The sequence below is a fragment of the Eucalyptus grandis genome, chromosome 2, assembly GCF_016545825.1.
Source record: "Eucalyptus grandis isolate ANBG69807.140 chromosome 2, ASM1654582v1, whole genome shotgun sequence".
Taxonomy (NCBI): domain Eukaryota; kingdom Viridiplantae; phylum Streptophyta; class Magnoliopsida; order Myrtales; family Myrtaceae; genus Eucalyptus; species Eucalyptus grandis.
This window is the reverse complement of record NC_052613.1, coordinates 36821739-36840426: the sequence shown is the minus strand read 5'-3', so window position 1 is coordinate 36840426 and position 18688 is coordinate 36821739. Positions and strand designations below refer to the sequence as shown.

Here is an 18688-nt window from a genome sequence, read left to right as displayed (position 1 = left end):
AGTCCGTTTAAGTTCGCGTTTTCAGTCAAAATTGAGCTATATGTTCACGTTAGTCCCTATAGCCAAAATGTTAATACTTCTGTTAGGTTTGCTTAAAAATTTTGTTTCGTCCTCAACATTGATTCTCGTCATTTTCAAGTTCGCAAATGTCTCCATAGGAAGTGGCGAATTCATATCCTATCACCTCAAACCTGCATGCCAATATTTAATAGCACTCAAAAGGCAACAAAAATACACACAAACCTCAATCCGTCTACCCAAGTGGAACAGACATTTTCAAAATTGGTTCTTTTCTGAGGCCAAATACCAGATCAAATCAACATGTCATTTCGGTTCAGTTCTGGCTGAAACCTACCAATATGTACTCTTGCTGCTTCGAACTCAGAATATGAAAGTATGCTCACTCGGAAAAAATGAAACATTCTAGTTCAGGAATGAAGGAAAAAAAAAACCAAGCAGAGCTCAAAATACAGGGTAGGTCCAAGTTGCCTATTTCAGCAAGGGTTGCTTCGTGTATTTCACATAGCCCTTAATGTCCCAGGTCCTACCAAATAAGCTTGCATAGTTCTCTCGCATTTTCCCTTGATGAGACTTCAAAGCAGTCCATTACATTATTTCCGACTTCAACAAGCGATGATCTAACTCCTTATGTAAATTTAACATTCTGTTACAAGTGTACTGCCCTTATGTCACCGAACTAGTGTCCACGAGACCCGTTTTAGTGATGAGATGCAAAATTCAAAGTTAAAAAAAGAAAAGAAAAGAAAGAACACCTGACATGGCAAAATTTGACACCCAAGTCGACCTATAAGTGAAACTCTCACTGAAGTTCGTCTGTCATCTATAAAATGATGCCATTATAAAGAGAAAGATTGCCGTCGAAGTGGTGACTATAAGTTCCTGCACATGCATACATTGTCATCAGAGAGCAAAATAAGACTTGGGACCATGTAGAAACAAAGATGGGCATGATGAACACGAAATAATTGCAGAAAGCAATAGATTTGTATTCATTCATCAGAAAGGGAGCAGAATGTAGCAGCAGAGCACTTGCATTTATTTGTTGATATAGCATCTCAGTGAAGGATGTTCACCAAATGAACATAAGACATGCTGGACCTTATACTGTACTTAACAGATCTAATGTGAGTCAAACTGGGAATCAATTGTATGGTGAAACCATGCTCCACGTAGCCAAAGAAAGATGCATCATAAGGTCCATCACAATTATTGTCAGGGAAAAGCAAAGAAAACGGTACCTGGTTATTATAAAGAAAAGCAGGTATAAAACTGCCTACGAATTCTATCAAGTTCAGAAGACCAGTATATGCCTGCAAACACACAATGCAAAGCCATTAGTGAAACTGAGTTGTTAGATTGCAGAACAAAGAGTATTGTGAATGCTAGAGCAAACAAAAAGATAACTTCTAGAAAGATGATCTATGATCAATAACTAACTTCTAGAAAGATGATCTATGATCAATAACTAAGTGGTTGGGGACCCAATAATGTTACTATTATCTGTCTTAGCTATGTAAGGCAGAGAGGGGTTAAACAGGTGAACCCTTCGATTAGTGCCTCAGCAGGAGTCGCCTCTTCCAACTGGTCCCACTGTTGGTCTCGTGACAGATTCGTTCTCAAAGATATTATCAAGAACGGAGAGACATTATTAACATTCACACCTTCATATAAGTCCATATTATTTATAGCAAAAAAATTACTTCGCCAATCTTTGAAGGTGTATGTCGTCTAGAAGAATCAAAGGCACAGGAATCAAATGATCATACCACAATCATCTACTCCAATTGAATATATGTGAAATTTGACCTTGCTAAATTTCCTGCTTGTCAGCAGAGCAGACTCAGCCATAGCATTCAAGTTTGCCTTTGTTCCAGGATATTATGCTATAATACTCGGTGCCATGGTTATTGCCCAAAAATTTCTTACCAATCATCCAGGAATGATGACTAAATGTCTCAACATGTCAGAAATCTCTAATAAGTCAACATGCAAAGTTTGTCGCTTCTTTAAGTGCCTTTTTCTCTATATTAAGGTGAAAAGTTCTTCCTTTGAAGTGGCTAACCAAATGCCAACCACGGCACGTAATAATCTATCCTTTGGGGCATATGATGAAGTTATAAAGGAGATAAACATGAAATACACCAGAAAAGACATCATACCAGAGAAGAAAATGCGATGCAGCCAAAAACTAATGCAAGAGACCTAAGCAACCGTTTTCCCATTCGCAACCCTCTCCCTGGATCCTCCTCACCTTCTTCCTGCAGTTAATATCAATTCAACTGTTTGAGTAACTGTGGCAATAACTTCAGATGGTCCTTCTAACAATGCTAATTTGTGAGAAGATATTCAGAGATCAAAACAAGTAGGCATATACAACTAAAAGAATAATCAATTATGCAATGCAGCTGACTTAGATGAAGGACAGAAAAGGAGGAAAGGACAGATCCAAGTTTCACATAGAAACTTACCGTAAAGGTTGGCGATACAGGCGGTTCAAATGATTTCAACTTCTCAAAGATCCGGTACACGAATGCAAATGTTAAAAATTGTAATGGTTTATATTCAGCATTGCGTTTGATTAGGATCCAAGCTGTCTGCAGAAAATCAAGTTGCTAATTCAAATTAGATAAATGAAGAATATCAGTAGAGCAAAGAGCAGCCTCCAAGGAGAAAAATCAAATCTGAAGTCAAAACAAATGTCTCAAATGCCTTTAACAAGACAATCATGCCTTCCCTAATGCATCTATAAAGTATGGCTACGGCCATGTGTCATGGAGAGTGCCTTACAAATAAGTTAAAAGGTTATCTCATTGTAACCTCTAAGTGTTTTAAAAGAAATATTGGGCATTTTCCTCACTCATTTCTTACAAAAGTAACTGCTCCAGAAAGATCTAATCATCTCCTATAACACACTGAACTGGAGACACCACAGCCAAAAGGGCACTTACGAAGACAGCAGATATTGCCATGTTGATGCGCATGTCTTGTACACTGGACTTGGTGAACCTGGAAGAAAGGGAGAGGAAACAAGAAGAAGCCAATGTAATACCAATGGCAAGGTGCAATCAGAAGAAATTCAATAAGCGATGGTGGTTCAACCAAAAAAAAGAAGCCAGAACATATACTAAAGGAAATATGTTTGATGTAGACTAATTATTAGGTGGCAAGCAATCGAGTCCTAAAACTTCTGAAATCAAGTCCTAGTTAAAACCTTGACAGGAATTATAGTTGCAGGGCCATGTAAGATATTGGTCATCTTTGATTAACGGAGTTGACATAAGGACTTGACTGAACTTTTCAAAGCTTTAGGACTCGATTGTGCATCGAGAAGTTCTATAACTCAATTGCACGCAGTGCAGAACATTAGCTTTAAAGCTTCTAGTGCTGTTATCTAGTTCGATTACAATTATAAAGTCCATCAATAATGTATTCCTCACAGGAAAATGCACTGATGGAATGATGAACACAAACCTCGGTCCCCATGGTACAATGGGTTGCTTATCAGCATATTTGATATCCTTAGAGACCTATAAGGAGCAATTGAGCAAAACAGAGTCAAATATTCTCTCTTTTCAGTCCAAGTATTTTAAACATACAGAGAACACACAACTCATGCACAATGGGAATTGTACCTTGAAAGAACCAAATGTGACGCCCTTTTTCCTGTTGCTTAATTGTGCCATCATCACTTTGTCATAAGCTTTTTCCAGCTGAAACATTATTAATCCCAAATAACCAAACCTATAATGAGTAAATTAATATGATTTCATTGCAACCCAAAATAAAAATTGAGACATACTTGGGAGGCAGCTGCTTCATCACCTCTTCTCTCTGCATCCTTTCGTTTCTTTGTATATGCTGCTTTAATCATGTCAAATCCCTCAATTGGATTAACGCCCAAAACCTGAATCAAGAACAAGGAATTAGACATTTCCATATAAAGATGAGCACAATGCTAAATGTACCAAAAGTCCTAAACCTAGTCCTAAAAATTTTAAATAACCAAAGTGCAGTCAAATCTCAAAACTTTCGAATGGCACAACCAAGTCCTTCTGTTAGTTTCATTTGTTTAAAGTGAAAAAAAAATTCAATGGGGCTTTTTTCATTGTTTTTTTCTTTTTATTAAGGTCTGCCCACCTTCCCTCTAGTTGAGGTCGAGCATCATATCCATCTCTGATGATAGTCGTTAACCAGAGATGGAACACTAAAATGATGACCAGGGAAGGCTCTAGAGTAGAAGATTGGTTTCAAAACCCAGAGCAAAGGCTAAAGTCTGAGACATGCGACACAAAATGCAGTTCAGGGGGCGAAACCGAGCCTACTGCTGCAAATTTACGCAAATGGACGAAATTTCAGGAAGAAAGTATGGCTCCGACAGATTCAGGAACAACGAACAAACGATGCAAGAGAAAGAAACAAAGAACACGACAAAGAGAAGCGCGGGTGGGGGACAGCATTGCGCACCTGGTTCTATACAGCGTTTAAGTTTTCAAGGAAAAACAGAAAGCACTTCAATTGCACTGAATTCACCACATTTACAGTGACCACTGATTCTGAAGCTTGCGAGCATGGTAGAATCAGATCAAAAGCTAGATACTTGAAATGATCTCGAGATCAGAAGCATATGCAATCCCACCTACTAAAACCCTCAACAGTTCAAAGGCCCTATTGCAAATACCATTCACAGCCCATTTTTCCTCAAACTAGCAAAAGCTAGCGACAAGCGAAACTTCAAAAGACAGCGCCATAACCTCGTAAGGGTTGAAGTCCGCGTTGGGGTTCGAACTCCCCGGAGCTGCAGACGAGGAAGCGGCGCAGACCACTCCGATTCTCCACGGAACCGTCCTGGAGAACCTCCGCGAGGGCTGAACGGCGGCGAGCTTGCTGCCCCACCCACAAGAGAAAGTTTCATCAGCGGCGGGAAGAGAGCCGATCGTTACTGCAATCGGATTCCGAAAAAGAAGGCTTTACTCACCTGTGGCGTCTCGAAGGAAGACGCAGGCTCGGGGTGATGGCGAACGTCGCCATGGAAATCGCCATTTCCTCGCGGCCGGAAACGGAAGACGACGTCGGTGGCGATGGTGGTGGTGGTGGTGGTGGTGGGTTTTGAACTACGGAAGAAGATGACGAACAAGAAACTGATCAGAAACTATATAGAGTTGTTGGCTTGTGAATGGGCTTTATTTTGGGCTTGGGCTTAATGTTACTTTATTCTTGGGCTTGCAGAAATAGCCCAATGCATTATTGTTCGTTCTCACCGATGGGTATCCGAAAGTGAATGTTAAATTTAGGACGGCAGATTCGACTCGTGCGCTGTCTAACAATTGGACAAGCCTGTCGCTCCTATCTTACCATGATGCAAATGAAGAGTTGATAACAATGATGCACCTAAATATATGACATGTATAATCAAATGGTTACTACAAGCGGACCCGAAAAAGAAGGCTTTACTCACCTATGGCATCTCGAAGGAAGACGCAGGCCCAGGGTGATGACGAAAATTGCCAGGGAAGTCGCCATTTCCTCGCAGGCGGAAATGGAAGACAACGACGTTGGTGGTGGTGGGTTTCGAACTACGGAAGAAGATGAATAAGTAACTGGTCAGATACCAAGGAGGTTTTTTGGCTTGGGCTCCGTCTTGGGCTTGGGATTGTATTTGGGTTTAATGTTTCTTAACTTCTTTTTTGGGCCTACTTTGGGCTTGAAGAAATAGCCCGTTAAGTACATTTTTTGTTTGCTGTCATCTAGGTATCCCTTTTTCATTTTTTTTCTTTCTTAAACCCGTGTGAGGGTGTCCGACATTGGCCGACTATTATATATCATCCGTAGGTGAATCTTCAATTTGGGGCGGCAAATACGACTCGTGCACCATTGCCAATCGGGCGAGCCCATCACTTCTATCTCACTACGATGTAAATGAAAAGTTGATACCGACAATACATTTGAATATAAGGCATGCATAATCACTATTTGAGATTTGTCATGCGAAAAAAAATATAATTATCTTTGCCAATGATTGCTATAGACATTTTATTCATATTATTGTTATCTATGACTAATAAATGAAAATCAATGTTGCTTTTTCAATGAGCTAGTTTAGCTTTATTGCTTATTATACCCGATCGAGTACTTAAGCTCTTGTTTTATCCAAACGAGTACCTCCACTTTTTCAAATTTGGCTTGATGTAAGGCCTTCATTAATATTGGAAACGGAAAATGACTGGGAAAGACATATTGGATAGTTAAAGTTATCCAACTTGGCACTTTCTCTCTCCCCTTAGCGAGTCACATGAACGAGTTATGTTAGCAAACTCTGCTATACACAGTAGTACTTGTCACGTTATTTTCATACATGTCAAATATGCACGAGGATGATACGTACCTATCAAAAGAAAATTGATTGAATAATGTTTACAGAAAAGTTCATGTAAAGCTTGGTGGGTGTTTTGATCACTATGGTCATGTGGTATTAAAAAGAAAACTAGTGTAGAAACGTAACATCCAAATATTATTTTGGCAACAACAAATAATTTGGATGTGTTTGGGAAAGGGAGACAAAAATACAAGGAAGGCCCTTACACTAGTAGGACAGGGAAGCCCATTGGGGTTCTGGGGTTCACTTTCAACATGATATTATCAGCTTTGGCCATGGCTCACTTGCATTTGCATGAATCACATTATATGGTTCAAGGTTGAGCAAGACTTATCTTTTAGTACAATGATTTAGAATTAGATGATGTGTGATCAAAGATATATCTAAAGCCCAACATCCCACAGTGGTTCCAATATGTAACTGAAGGCAGCCCATAGAATCTTTGTCGATATGATATTGCCTGCTCTAGTCGCAACTCAGCCACATCTAAAGTGTTGTGAATCCCATTATTCTATTTTAAGGTTGCGTGAGACTTGTCTATCCAGATTTTGAGTAATATGGATAAGAGATGACATAACTAAAGCTCAAAATCTGTACCTTGTTCTAATACAACTGGATGCAACTGACCTAGGCTGATCGTCAACATAATATAGCTCGCGCTAGTTGCAGCTCAACCATAACCTCATGGCTGTAAAATACGTTTTGCTAGTTTGAGGTTGCACACCAATGATTTTCCGGGGCAACAGTCCAGTCTTGGGCAATATGGGATCGGAGTTAACTTATCTAAAATCCAACATCCCCCACCCTCATTTTCACACCGCATAAGGCAGCCCACACGAGCTCGAAGTTAGAGATATTTAACCTCTTTCTTCTATACTAACGTGATGGTCTTGCTCAATCCTAAAACTTTATCCTATATGCTTTTCTTATATAATCTACTAAATTAGATGTATTACAAATGAATAAGGATAACATCCTTTTGGAAATGTAAAGACGTCTTAAAGTTTGATGGCCAAACATGGTCGGGAAAAGTGTTAAAAAAGTCATAAACCTTTTGTATTTGGGTCCAATTTAGTTCTAAACCTTTTTTTGGTGCCAAATAAGTCCTAAATATTTTTAAGTTGTGTCAATTCAATCATTTTCGGCCAATTTTGACCAGATTTTGCTAACCGGACACCGGCCGGCCGACGTAGCTTTTTCGGCGGCTTTGACGTGAATAACTTTTAATAATATTTTAATTTTTTTGAATTTTTTTGTTTTCTTTTATTTGTTTCTTTTTTCTTTTATTTGTTTCTTTTTTTTTTTTTTTTCCTCTTCTTCCTCCGCCGATCGCTTGACCTCGGCGACTAGCTAGAGGCGACGGTCGAGGTCGAGCCTCGCCTATGGCTAGCGAGGGCGAGCCCCGCCAGCTCAGTGCGAGGAGGCGACCTCGAGCTGGCAAGGCTCGCCCTCGCGGCCATAGGCGAGGCTTGACCTTCGCCAGATCCAACGAGGGCAAGCCTCACCACCCAGGCCTCGAGGGCGACCTCGTGCCGGGCAGGCGAGCCTCGCCACCTAGCGCAAGGCCGCCTTTGCGGCCACTGGTGAGGTGGCCGGTAAGATAAGATCGACCTCTCGACCTCGCCGTCTAGCTAGAGGAAGAAGAGGAGAATAAAAAAGATAATGAAAAAAATAAAAATTCAAATTCAAATTCAAATATATTAAAATATTATTAAAAATTTTCCACGTTAACGCCAATCAGGCCACGTCAGCCAGCCGGCATCCAGTCAAAAAAATCCGACCAAAATTGACCGGAAAGAACTAAATTGACACAACGTAAAAATCTTTAGGATAATTGGCACAAAAAAAAAAGATTTAGGACTAAAATGGCACAAATGCAAAAGATTTAGAACTTTTTTAACACTTTTCCCAACATGATATATACAAAGCATGAGTCTCTTCGGGAAGGAAAAGGAGTGGAGGTTGGTGGAGTGAGGAATGTTATCTTTTAGCCTTGTTCCAACACACCAAACTAGTTTGATTTGGATAATTAAAACGGAAAGTTGGATTATTTAACGACAGTTGTCTTTTTCATTTCGGACTTAAACCTTCCAGTGCAATGCTTCAAGTCCACTTGGGGCAGCGGCAAAGAGCTGGACGGATCAGGCACAGAATCTTGCCTTTTAAAAAGTTACTTAAAAAGTTATGCATCACGTCGAAGGCGTTATTTAATTGGGCTATTTAGCTATTAAGTCAAAATTAAAATCTTACAGCATGCCCAAGAAAGAGATTTGGGTCATAATGGGCTTGAGCTTGACTTCAGCAGTTTCCTCTTTTTTTTTTTATTTTTTTAAAAAAAATAGATGCCTTTATTAGCTAGAAAGATTTATTTAATTTGTAGAAGAAACTTAATTTTAGGAAGAGGATTAGAACGGCTCTCTCTTCAGTCAATTGATGTAAGTTAATTGCGTCCTTTACCTCACACATACACACATATAGATATATTAAAATTAGAGATTTCAAGGTTAGTTATACAAAATTCACCATTAAAATCATTCGTGGAGTATTCTATATGCAATAGATTTTTAGCCATTTTTCATGCACACGTGTTGTTTTAGAACATTTTTAAAGTTTTTATCACGATAAAAATGTAAGTCATCGCACGTATTGAGAGATAGTGTTTAAATATAAAACAGAATTATATATAAATTCAATAATAAACTACTCGCTAGTTTTCAACAAGGTGATTGATGGAACGAGAACATGCAAATAGTTTCTATGTGGCTAATGGGAAATTAGGGAGATAAGCATGATTATCTAAAAGGGCTATAACACACATTACGGCATGAAGCAAACCAGACAACTTAATTTTCAATAGTAGAGAACTTCTTTTTCCCTTTTCCTTTGCTTGTCTCTTTTATGAGTAATCATGTTTTTTTTATTAAAAAAATTTTAGGGACACCTTTATGATTAGTCAACTCAATTGCGAAAAGCAGAGACAAAAAAAGGTGCTTGCCACTACAAATATGCAGCAACCAAGGTGGACAAGGAGTCTGCACAAGATTGACCTTAGCAATCCTGTACTGCTAGTTTGAAAACTTGCACTATAATGGGTTTGTTAAATAATCTCATAAATTCTAATCGAGTATCAATTACATTGTGATACTCAGGTAAAGGCATTTTGCTTGTTTAGACCTTCATCGGAGTTTCTCATTCTCTCTTGACAAGCCTGCCTCCCCATCCCACATGTATCAGGCAATGAATAAGCCACCATAGCAAAAACACAGATTTCGCCATGATTTAGATCTTCCTTTTGATTTATTTCAAGTACTTGAGAGTATACTAATGAACTTTGGACAAGCATATAAGTATTCACATACAAACTAACTCAGACACGAGTTGCATACATAAAGTTCCGGAAAAATGCCCTTAACTTAGTTTTTCGTTGCTGCTGAAGGACATTAAGAGAATAAGAACACGTGAAAAAAAACAATGTCGGGGTCCTCGTGATTTTCCCTTGAATTTTGTATGCGAATTGTTTGTAGGCAAATCAATAGAAAGGAATAATTCGTTCAGCTAATAGGCCGAGGAAGCGCTCTGTAATTAATTAGGTGAACTTAATTCCCGTGAACACATTCCACTAACATGGTCAACATACGATAATGGATGACGCATCCCGCATCCGTTCCTTTGAGTCGACAGCATTTTCAACATTAAAAACGGGAAAAAAGAAAGAAAGGAAGGAAGATGTCATTTGTACATACCATATTTCCAAAGGATGAGTGGATAGTATTGGACCGGCGGCTGGACGTGATTTTCTCTCTGCCGACGCCCGTAAATATTGACCACCGAAAAGGATAAAGGTTGGACTGCACTTATTGGCGGGACAGAAGCAACCGAGAAGGATGATGAAAGTGAGACTGCGGGAGTGCAGCGAAACTAGAAAATGAACATCAATCGAAAAGAAAACCATTAAAAAATAAGCACGTGCCTAAATGACGCACTCACTCCTTTTTTTGCTTCCAATTCTACAGTCAAACACATTTCCTAGAAGCCACTTTATTTATGCACAGAGAGATAGAGAGAGAGAGAGAGAGTTTGAGTTTTTTGTCTATGAAAAACCATGGATTTTTCATAGTAAAGCCTTTAGCATATGCAAAGACCCACATGGTGGTATACTGTGGAAGACAAGCTAGAGAGAGCTTGGATCATATTGACGACTAGTCTCCTCGAATATAGAGAGAGAGAGAGAGGGAGAGACAAGCTAGAGAGAGAGAGAGAGAGAGAGAGAGATGGCGAGGACACCATGCTGTGAGAAGATGGGGATGAAGAAAGGGCCGTGGACTCCAGAGGAAGACCAGATCCTGATCTCCCACATCCACCAGTTTGGTCACTCAAACTGGCGTGCACTTCCTAGACAAGCAGGTACTTCTTATTCATTTACTCATAACCTTGCGAAGAAATACGAACAAAAGATTTCGCGGTGCGCGATGCAGTCTATAGAATTCTTAAGAAAGCTTTATATACCTACCGCAGGTCTGTTAAGATGTGGGAAGAGTTGCAGACTCCGGTGGATAAACTACTTGCGACCCGACGTGAAGCGAGGGAACTTCACCGACGACGAAAGAGACACCATCATCCAACTTCATCAAGTTCTGGGCAACAGGTAATTGCATGTCTGGGGATATAGTATAGTTTAAATCTTTGTGGTCCGATACTATGTTCTTCCTCTGCATGGCATTATTCTTGCAAACTATATTGAAAATGGTACGAATTCGAAGTTACAGTACAAAATGAAGCTTCGTAATTTAACGGGAAAACGGTCAATGAGTCGTGCTATTTTAGTTTGGTAATCTCTACCGAGTGAATGTTAGGGATTGCTAACCAAACGAACCCACTTCACACCTGGAAACGCATTCTTATTATAGAAAGAAATGCTTACACATCTTTTAATCCGAAATGGCTAAGGAAAGGCAATGTTCTATTCTTTAGAAACTGATCCGATGGAGACGGGATAGGGTCTATAGCTCAGAGAGTTAAAGCACCTGGCTACGAACCCCGGCTTTAGGAACTCAATTCTCTTATCTTGGTAATATCCTTGGATAACGAGGTAGAAACCTTAATCCCAACAGATGCAGCTTTTAACATCTTGTGAAATCCGGTATGTTCAGTCCTATTTGTATATGCCTCAATTGGCATCCCAATAGAATATTTAGTAAATTAAAAAGGAGATCAAATATCGATAAATTACTCAAATAAGAGTTAGCAACCCAAAACTAGTTGGTAAATTAATTGCAAACAATGAATTTTCTTCTTCTTATTTTAATGTCGATTGGATACTTGTTGATCTTTGTTTTAGTAGTAATTATTTCGATGCATATTAACACGTTTTGAAATTTACCGGTATGGGAAAATATCTGTATTTTTTGGACAAAAACAATAGAATTCTACCTAAGTTTGGTCCATTCTAAAGTTCATATTTCTCAATATCTTCTCCTTTTTTGTTGGAATTCCAGATGGTCGGCCATAGCCTCGAGATTGCCGGGGCGAACGGACAATGAAATAAAGAACTTCTGGCACACCCACCTGAAGAAACGGGTGCCACACAGCCTCCCCAACTCAACTCCCTTCACCATAAACCCTACTCATTGCACCACCCTCGATCCCTCATTCCAGAATCCGACCTCCGCGCCGCCGACGCAGAAGTTTCAAGAACCACTGACAACGTCGGAATCGGAGTCGGGCCCCTCGATAGCAGTTCAAGCGAACATCGAAAGCACCTCACAAGCCGTGCCGTCTTCTCGTGCTTCCCAGAAGGTCACGAAGACAAAGAAGGATCTCATCGCGGGTTCAGCCCCGGCTTTTCCGATGGCGGCGGGCTCACAGTGCGGCGGGCAGGGAGTTCTGAGCACGAAGGGAGACAAGGACATGGAGTTCTGGTACAGTCTTCTGGTGAGAGCAGGAGATGGACATCATCAGCTGGGGAACGCCGCCGGGACGCTATAGAAAAGAAAATATGGGAGTTCAAGAATGACCAGCACCTTATCTTTTTTATGGTCTTGTGGGAGAAGTGTTTTGGACTGTGGTGTGGAACAAGAGTGACTTTTTTTTTCTATCTTCCTATCGACTTTATTTACCATAGTCTTTCAGAAACCGCACGGATTCAGCTTGGCATCAACGTCAAACGAGTGACTTTTTAGACGTGATTGATTGGTATATTGTTGATTTGATTTTTAGGAAAGGAAAAGAAAAATTCTAACTTGAATATTTTAGAAAGGAAAGAGATTTGTTGGGAAAAAAACAGAGAAATTAAAAGCTTAAAAAAGCCTTGAAAAAGCTTTTAAGAAAGGAGAAACCCGAAAATCGTTCACGGTGGGACTCAAATCCATAAACTCTTAATGCTGCATATCTTTCGGGGCCAAGACCATTTATCATGACTTCTGCTCGTTACATGCCTTGATTTATGACTGTCCAAATAGCATTTCCTGCTGCAGTTTGAGCAACAAATGGTGTCCTACTTCTTGTATCATTAAATCCATGAGTACCGGCGGAAGACCAAAAATTAACCGACCCTATAACTTTGTAGACATTGATTAGAGAAAAACGTAAAAAAAAAATCATAAATCTTTTGTATTTGTACCAATTTAATTCTAAACATTTTATTAGTACTAATTTAGTCATAAACATTTTGATTTAATGTCAATTTAGTCATTCCGACTAATTTTGGTTAGATTTTGCTGATTAAATGCCGATTGGCTAACGTGGCAAGGCTAGTGTTGATGCGAACAACTTTTAATAATATTTAAATATTTTTTCAAATTTTTATTTTTTATTTTCTTTTATTTTCTTTTTCTTTTTCTTTTTCCTTCATCTCCTCCTTTCTCTAGCCAGTCGCCACACCTTAGCAACCGGCCAAAGAGGTCAAGGTCGACCTCGCCACCTTCTAGCAAGCCTCCCCAGCCATTGGCAAGGCTCGAGCCCTCACCAAAGGCCGTGAGGTAGCACATGCGAGGGCTCAAGCCCTTGCTAATGGCCAAGCGAGGCTTGATCTCATCGGATCTGGCAAGGTCAGGCCTCACCTGTGGTCAACCAGGGCGAGCCTCGCCAACCCAACAGAGGCCGCCCTCGCGGCTTGGGTGGCCTCAAGTTAGCCTCACCCATGGCCAACGAGGGCGAGCCTCATCACCCAGCATGAGCAACCTTCTTAGTCTCTAGCAAGGGCTCGAGTCTCATTGAGCGTCGTCACCTTTAGCTTGGGGGAGGGGGAGGGGAGGAGAAGAAAATATAAAAAGAAAGAGGAAAAAGAAAAAGAAAATAAAAATCGAAACCGCGTCAATCGACCGACGCCTAGTCAACAAAATCCACTCAAAAGTAGGCTGAAATAACTGAATTGGTAACAAGTAAAAAGATTTAAAACTAAATTGACATCAATAAATGGTTTAAGACTTTTTTTGACACTATTTCCCATTTGATTGCATTGATATATTATTGATTTGATTTCGAAGAAAGAATAAAAAAATCTAACTTGAATTCTTCTGAAAGGAAGTTGATTTGTTGGGGAAAAAGAGAGTTTGAAATAAATAGAGAAATTAAAAGACCAAAAAAAAAAAAAACCTTAAAGTAGCTTCTAAGAAAAGGATAAAAGCGAAAATCGTTCACGGTGGGACTCGAACCCACAATCTCCCGCTCCGGAGGCGAGCGCCTTATCCATTAGGCCACGCGAACATGTTGTTGTTACAAGGATCAACATTAAATTTTTATAAGATATTTCATTTTCATTCACACATTCTCTTTGTTATCAGATGAAGGAATTAATAATCAATGCAATGCGCATTGTTTGAGGAGTGAAGCGAATTCCCCCCTTTTTTTCCGCCATTAAGGAGGTAATTTCTTTGTATTACCATAGCCGACATGAAATGATAAATGAAATAAGATTTTGATAACAAATATCTCTGGTGTAATTGTTAAATAATCATCTAAAAATGTCTACAACTTTCAATACATCGTCTCTCTCTCTCTCTCTTTCTTTTTTTATTTATTTATGTGTAACCGATATATTAGATATCGAAATTTTGCCTTATTAAGATTGGCTAACCAAAATCTTGATGCATTTATAATAATGCTCTGATAAAATTAAAAACGAGAGGCAAACATCATTTTATTATTTTTCTCGATTTAACAGAGAAAAGCATAAAAATTGAAAAGAAGGAAATCCAAAAAGGCCCAACTGCAACACCACAAGGATTTTATCAACACAGAGGGATGCCATAAGAGAGATTTAGGTTTAAGAAATGTTTAAGCAACTGTACTTAATCCATCACGATAATAACAGTCTATTTAAGCAATAAATAAATAAATAAAATATGGTTAAAAATTATTGTAGAGTCCACTTGTAATACACAATACACTGTTACTCTCACAGTAGCCTAAAAAGTAAAAACCATTAATGCTAGCAAAGCCTGGCTTGAGATTTCTCTGGTAATTTTTCCAACATGATATGCACATCACAAAGTAAGAAAGAAATCATGTCAAATGAAAATTCCTTAAAGATCCAAAAGCAACACTACAAGGACAATATCAAGGGCTCTAAGAATAAAAAGGCAACCTGCAAGTATATGGTAAAATTGTAATTCAATATAAACTTCCGCATTTAAGTGTCTATCATCCACTATAAATTTTGCCAAACCTTCCCTCCACTTCTGTCGTAGACCATTCAAGCACACTGGCGACTCCGGACATGGAATCACTTTCGAGGCTTCAGACGATACTGGTCATCTCCATCTTTCTGTTGCTGCAACCAGGTTGCGAGGTGTCGTCCCAAAGGCCCCTAACCTTGCTCAAGATCACTAATGGCTTGGGCAATAACAGGAACCTGACGGTCCATTGCGTATCCCCGGCGAAGGGCGCCGACTTGGGGATCCAATTACTCCCGCCCAATCAGTTTTTCTCGTTCCTGTTTACACCGGGCACCGGGGGAGACACTGTATATACCTGCAGCTTTGCATGGCCAGACAATTTTCATAATTATGATATATACGTGCAGACGAGGGACGCGGACTGTCGAGAATGTTTTTGGCTTGTACAAAACCTGGGCCCGTGCAGACTTGATAACACAACCCAGGTATATACAATCTGCGATCAATGGAGTAGCTAGTGCGGGGCATCCGTCATCTTGATGTTCTCGGCTATGTCATATAATCCGACTGAAATAAAATGACTTCTTTTTTAGGGTTGGTTCGTTTCGTGAAAAATTGGCCATTTCCGGAAAATATTTTCTCAGAAGTCATTTTCCAGGAAAATGACAATATTTTCTGGTGTTCGATTAAAACCTGAAAATGTTTCGGAAAATATTTTCCGATATTCGGTAAGGAAAATAATTTCCGCTCTCCAGATTGGCGAGCGTGAGCATCAAGCTTGAGGTCACCGGATCGACGAGCGCGAGTTTAAGATTGACGAGCTTGAGGTTCACCTGGTTCGACGACTAGCCAAGAAAAATAAGTTGGGAAACAAAGAAAAGAAAAAGGAAATTAAAAAAATTCGAATTTAAAAAGAAAAAGAAATTAAAAAATAATTCGAATAAAAAAGAAAAGAAGAAGAAGAAAGGGGAGGAAGAAGTGAGGATTTGAAGAAGTGTGAGATAAGATCAAATGAGGAAAATGTTTTCCACTTTTTTAAAAGTGAAAAATATTTTCCCCTACTTTAGAAGATTTTTTTCCTTTGATGAAAATATTTTCCTCAAAGAATTCATTTTCCGCAAAACGAACGCATTTGGAAAATTCGAAAATGTTTTTCTGGAAATTATTTTCCGCAAAACGAACGGAGCCTTAGTTCTCTCCCGTTTTGTGTTAGATACTGGATACGCTCTTCACTCTAGGTATGTTTGATCTGTAGATAAAGATTCACGTGTGATGATAGGAAGCGTAAACTAGAGACTCGCAAGCAATAAAATAGTCATCAAGCACGACCAGTTCTTCTCATCACACGGGTCTAGCCATTTTAGCACAAACAATTTGGGAAAATCACCAAAAAAAAGTTATAAACATATTGTGCTTTCGCTAATTCAATCATAAATTTGTCAATTAAATTCTAAACATTTTCATCTTTTATCAATTGAGTCTATCCAATCAATGTTTACCAGAAATTGCTTATGTGAATGCTAGCCAATTTACGTGGTACAGCCGATACTGACATTGATAAACTTTTTTTTTCAATTTTTTCGAATTATTTATTTATTCTTTTTTCTTCTTTTTTACTTTCTTCTCTTTCCATCTTTTCTTCTTTCCTTTTTTTTTTTTTTTTTTGGTAGCCAATGAGGATCGCCGAACTAGCAACTGGGTGACGACCATTGGACAAGGGTCATAGTTGGGAAAATAAAATAAAAGAAAAAAAATTCACATCAGCGCTAGTCATGCTACCTAAGATGGTCGACGCCTATGTTAGCGATTTTCACCCAAAATTGGCCAAATGAATTTAATTGGCATAATTATAGGATACGACTCAATTGACAAAAGTGCGATATAATTTTCTCCAAAAAGCTCAGTCCTAAGATGACAAGAATCTTCCTTCCTTCTTTTCCCCTTATACGCGATTCTGCCTTCATTAAAAACACCAGGATGGTAATGGGATCTTCATTGCCAATATATGTACGTTCGCTTGAAACGAACTAGAATGAGCATCAAAATGCAGAATAAAAAACACTGTATTCCTATACCTTTCGTTAAAATGACAGGAAGTCAAAATTGTTAGACCTAAATAAGAGAAAAAACTGTAATCTCAAGGGGTGATTAATTGATAATTTGTTAACGAGTGCCCCTAGCACATTGGTCAAATAATCCCTTAAGAAATTCTGGAATTTTCAATCCATTGTATATTTCGTGTTATGTACAATGAATGTATTGGATATGGAAATAATTCCTTATTAGGCATGATTAACTAGTGCCCAAGACAATCATGAACAAGACCTCATAAAATAACGAAAAAAGGCAAACCTTATATTGTCATTTTAATTAATGTATCAAAGAAAAATAAAGATTGAAAAGGTTGGGTTAAACAAATATCAGCTCCATGTGACAAAATGAGAAAGAAATTATGTTAGCAATATTATGATATTTAGATATCTCTTAGAGATATTTAGGATATTTTCTCTAATTTGTATATATATTTTAATTAGGCATATCTGATTTGATCTTCTCTCATTTCCTTTATGTAAGCCTATAATTAGGCTCTTCATGCACTCTTTTTAATATATCAAAATATACCAAAATTCCCCAATTCTATTTTCTACTTCATATTTAACTATTTCAAATTAAAATTCAAAAAACCAAAATCAACACTACAAGGATAATACCAATTTAGAGGGACGCAGGAAGAGAGAATTTAGGATATGCTGGTTGTATATACCACGAGCACTGGACTCTTCAAATGTAAATGCAACACAAGTATATGGTAATATTGCGGTTTAACTTCCTACTACGAGTGTCTGTGTTCCATTCTATGTTCCAAATTTCGCTGCACTTGTCATAAATCACTTTAACGACGACGACCGTGGATATGGAGTCATCTACCGGACTTCGAATGGTACTGACGACATCCATTTTTCTGTCGCTGCAAGCTGGTCGCAAGGCGATACCCAAAACTTATGTCCAGATCACTGATAATTTGCCCTGCGGAATGTATCTCACGGTTCATTGCAAATCCAAGGACGGTGGTCCGGGGTTTTATTATCTCCTGCCAAATCGATATTGGGCTTTTGCATTCCGACCTAGCTTCGGGGGAAGCACGCTATATTTCTCCAGCATCTCATGGAACGGTCGTTTTGATCGTTGCGATACGTATGTGCAGTCTAGGGATATTCATCGATGCCGAGATCGTTTATGGAGTACATTGCCGGATGGTCATTGGAATTCTTCTGCAGATTCATTGCTGCCAAACACGACTGGTTCCTTCAAAGCTGAATAGCTCGTTCTTAATCCTCGAGAAGTGAGAATATCGTAAGAGGATGAAAAACCTTCCATCCTTAGCCTCCTTTTCTACGAGACTTTGCCTTTGATAAAGACGATAGGATGGTAACGGGATCTTCGTTCCTTGCTTAACGTGCTGAAAATGCAGAACGAAAAGCACTATATTCCTGTACTTTCATTTGCAGGAGAGAAGGTTGTCATCATTAGGCCTAAGTAACCAACTAAGAAGGGAATGAATTGGTTTTTCATGAAAATGCAGACTGATGTTATAGAACCGATATCGCTTTTACGTGTAAAGTGAACTAGCACTATATGCAGCGTGTATAAATGGGTTTGGGGAAAGTAAAAACAAACG

At 38.9% G+C, this 18688-nt stretch overlaps 2 protein-coding genes and 1 non-coding gene across 3 annotated transcripts; 1 reads left to right on the top strand and 2 right to left on the bottom strand.

Moving 5' to 3' along the window:
* Positions 1 to 326: 326 nt before the first annotated feature.
* LOC104432531 lies at positions 327 to 5140 on the bottom strand. Its single transcript, XM_010044985.3, has 10 exons — positions 4997 to 5140; positions 4773 to 4905; positions 3821 to 3925; positions 3654 to 3731; positions 3493 to 3548; positions 2970 to 3027; positions 2490 to 2615; positions 2181 to 2279; positions 1260 to 1331; positions 327 to 900 (listed from the first exon to the last, which is right to left on the bottom strand). Exons 1-10 carry the CDS (start codon positions 5059 to 5061, stop codon positions 838 to 840), a joined length of 855 nt encoding a protein of 284 aa, XP_010043287.2. The 5' UTR covers positions 5062 to 5140; the 3' UTR covers positions 327 to 837.
* A 5310-nt stretch (positions 5141 to 10450) lies between these two features.
* LOC104435269 (transcription factor MYB30) lies at positions 10451 to 12574 on the top strand. Its single transcript, XM_010048051.3, has 3 exons — positions 10451 to 10798; positions 10910 to 11039; positions 11890 to 12574. The coding sequence occupies exons 1-3, from the start codon at positions 10666 to 10668 to the stop codon at positions 12377 to 12379; spliced, it is 753 nt and encodes a 250-aa protein (XP_010046353.2). The 5' UTR covers positions 10451 to 10665; the 3' UTR covers positions 12380 to 12574.
* A 1451-nt stretch (positions 12575 to 14025) lies between these two features.
* On the bottom strand, positions 14026 to 14098 carry TRNAR-CCG. Its single transcript has one exon. It is a non-coding gene; the product is annotated as a tRNA-Arg (tRNA).
* Positions 14099 to 18688: the final 4590 nt, after the last annotated feature.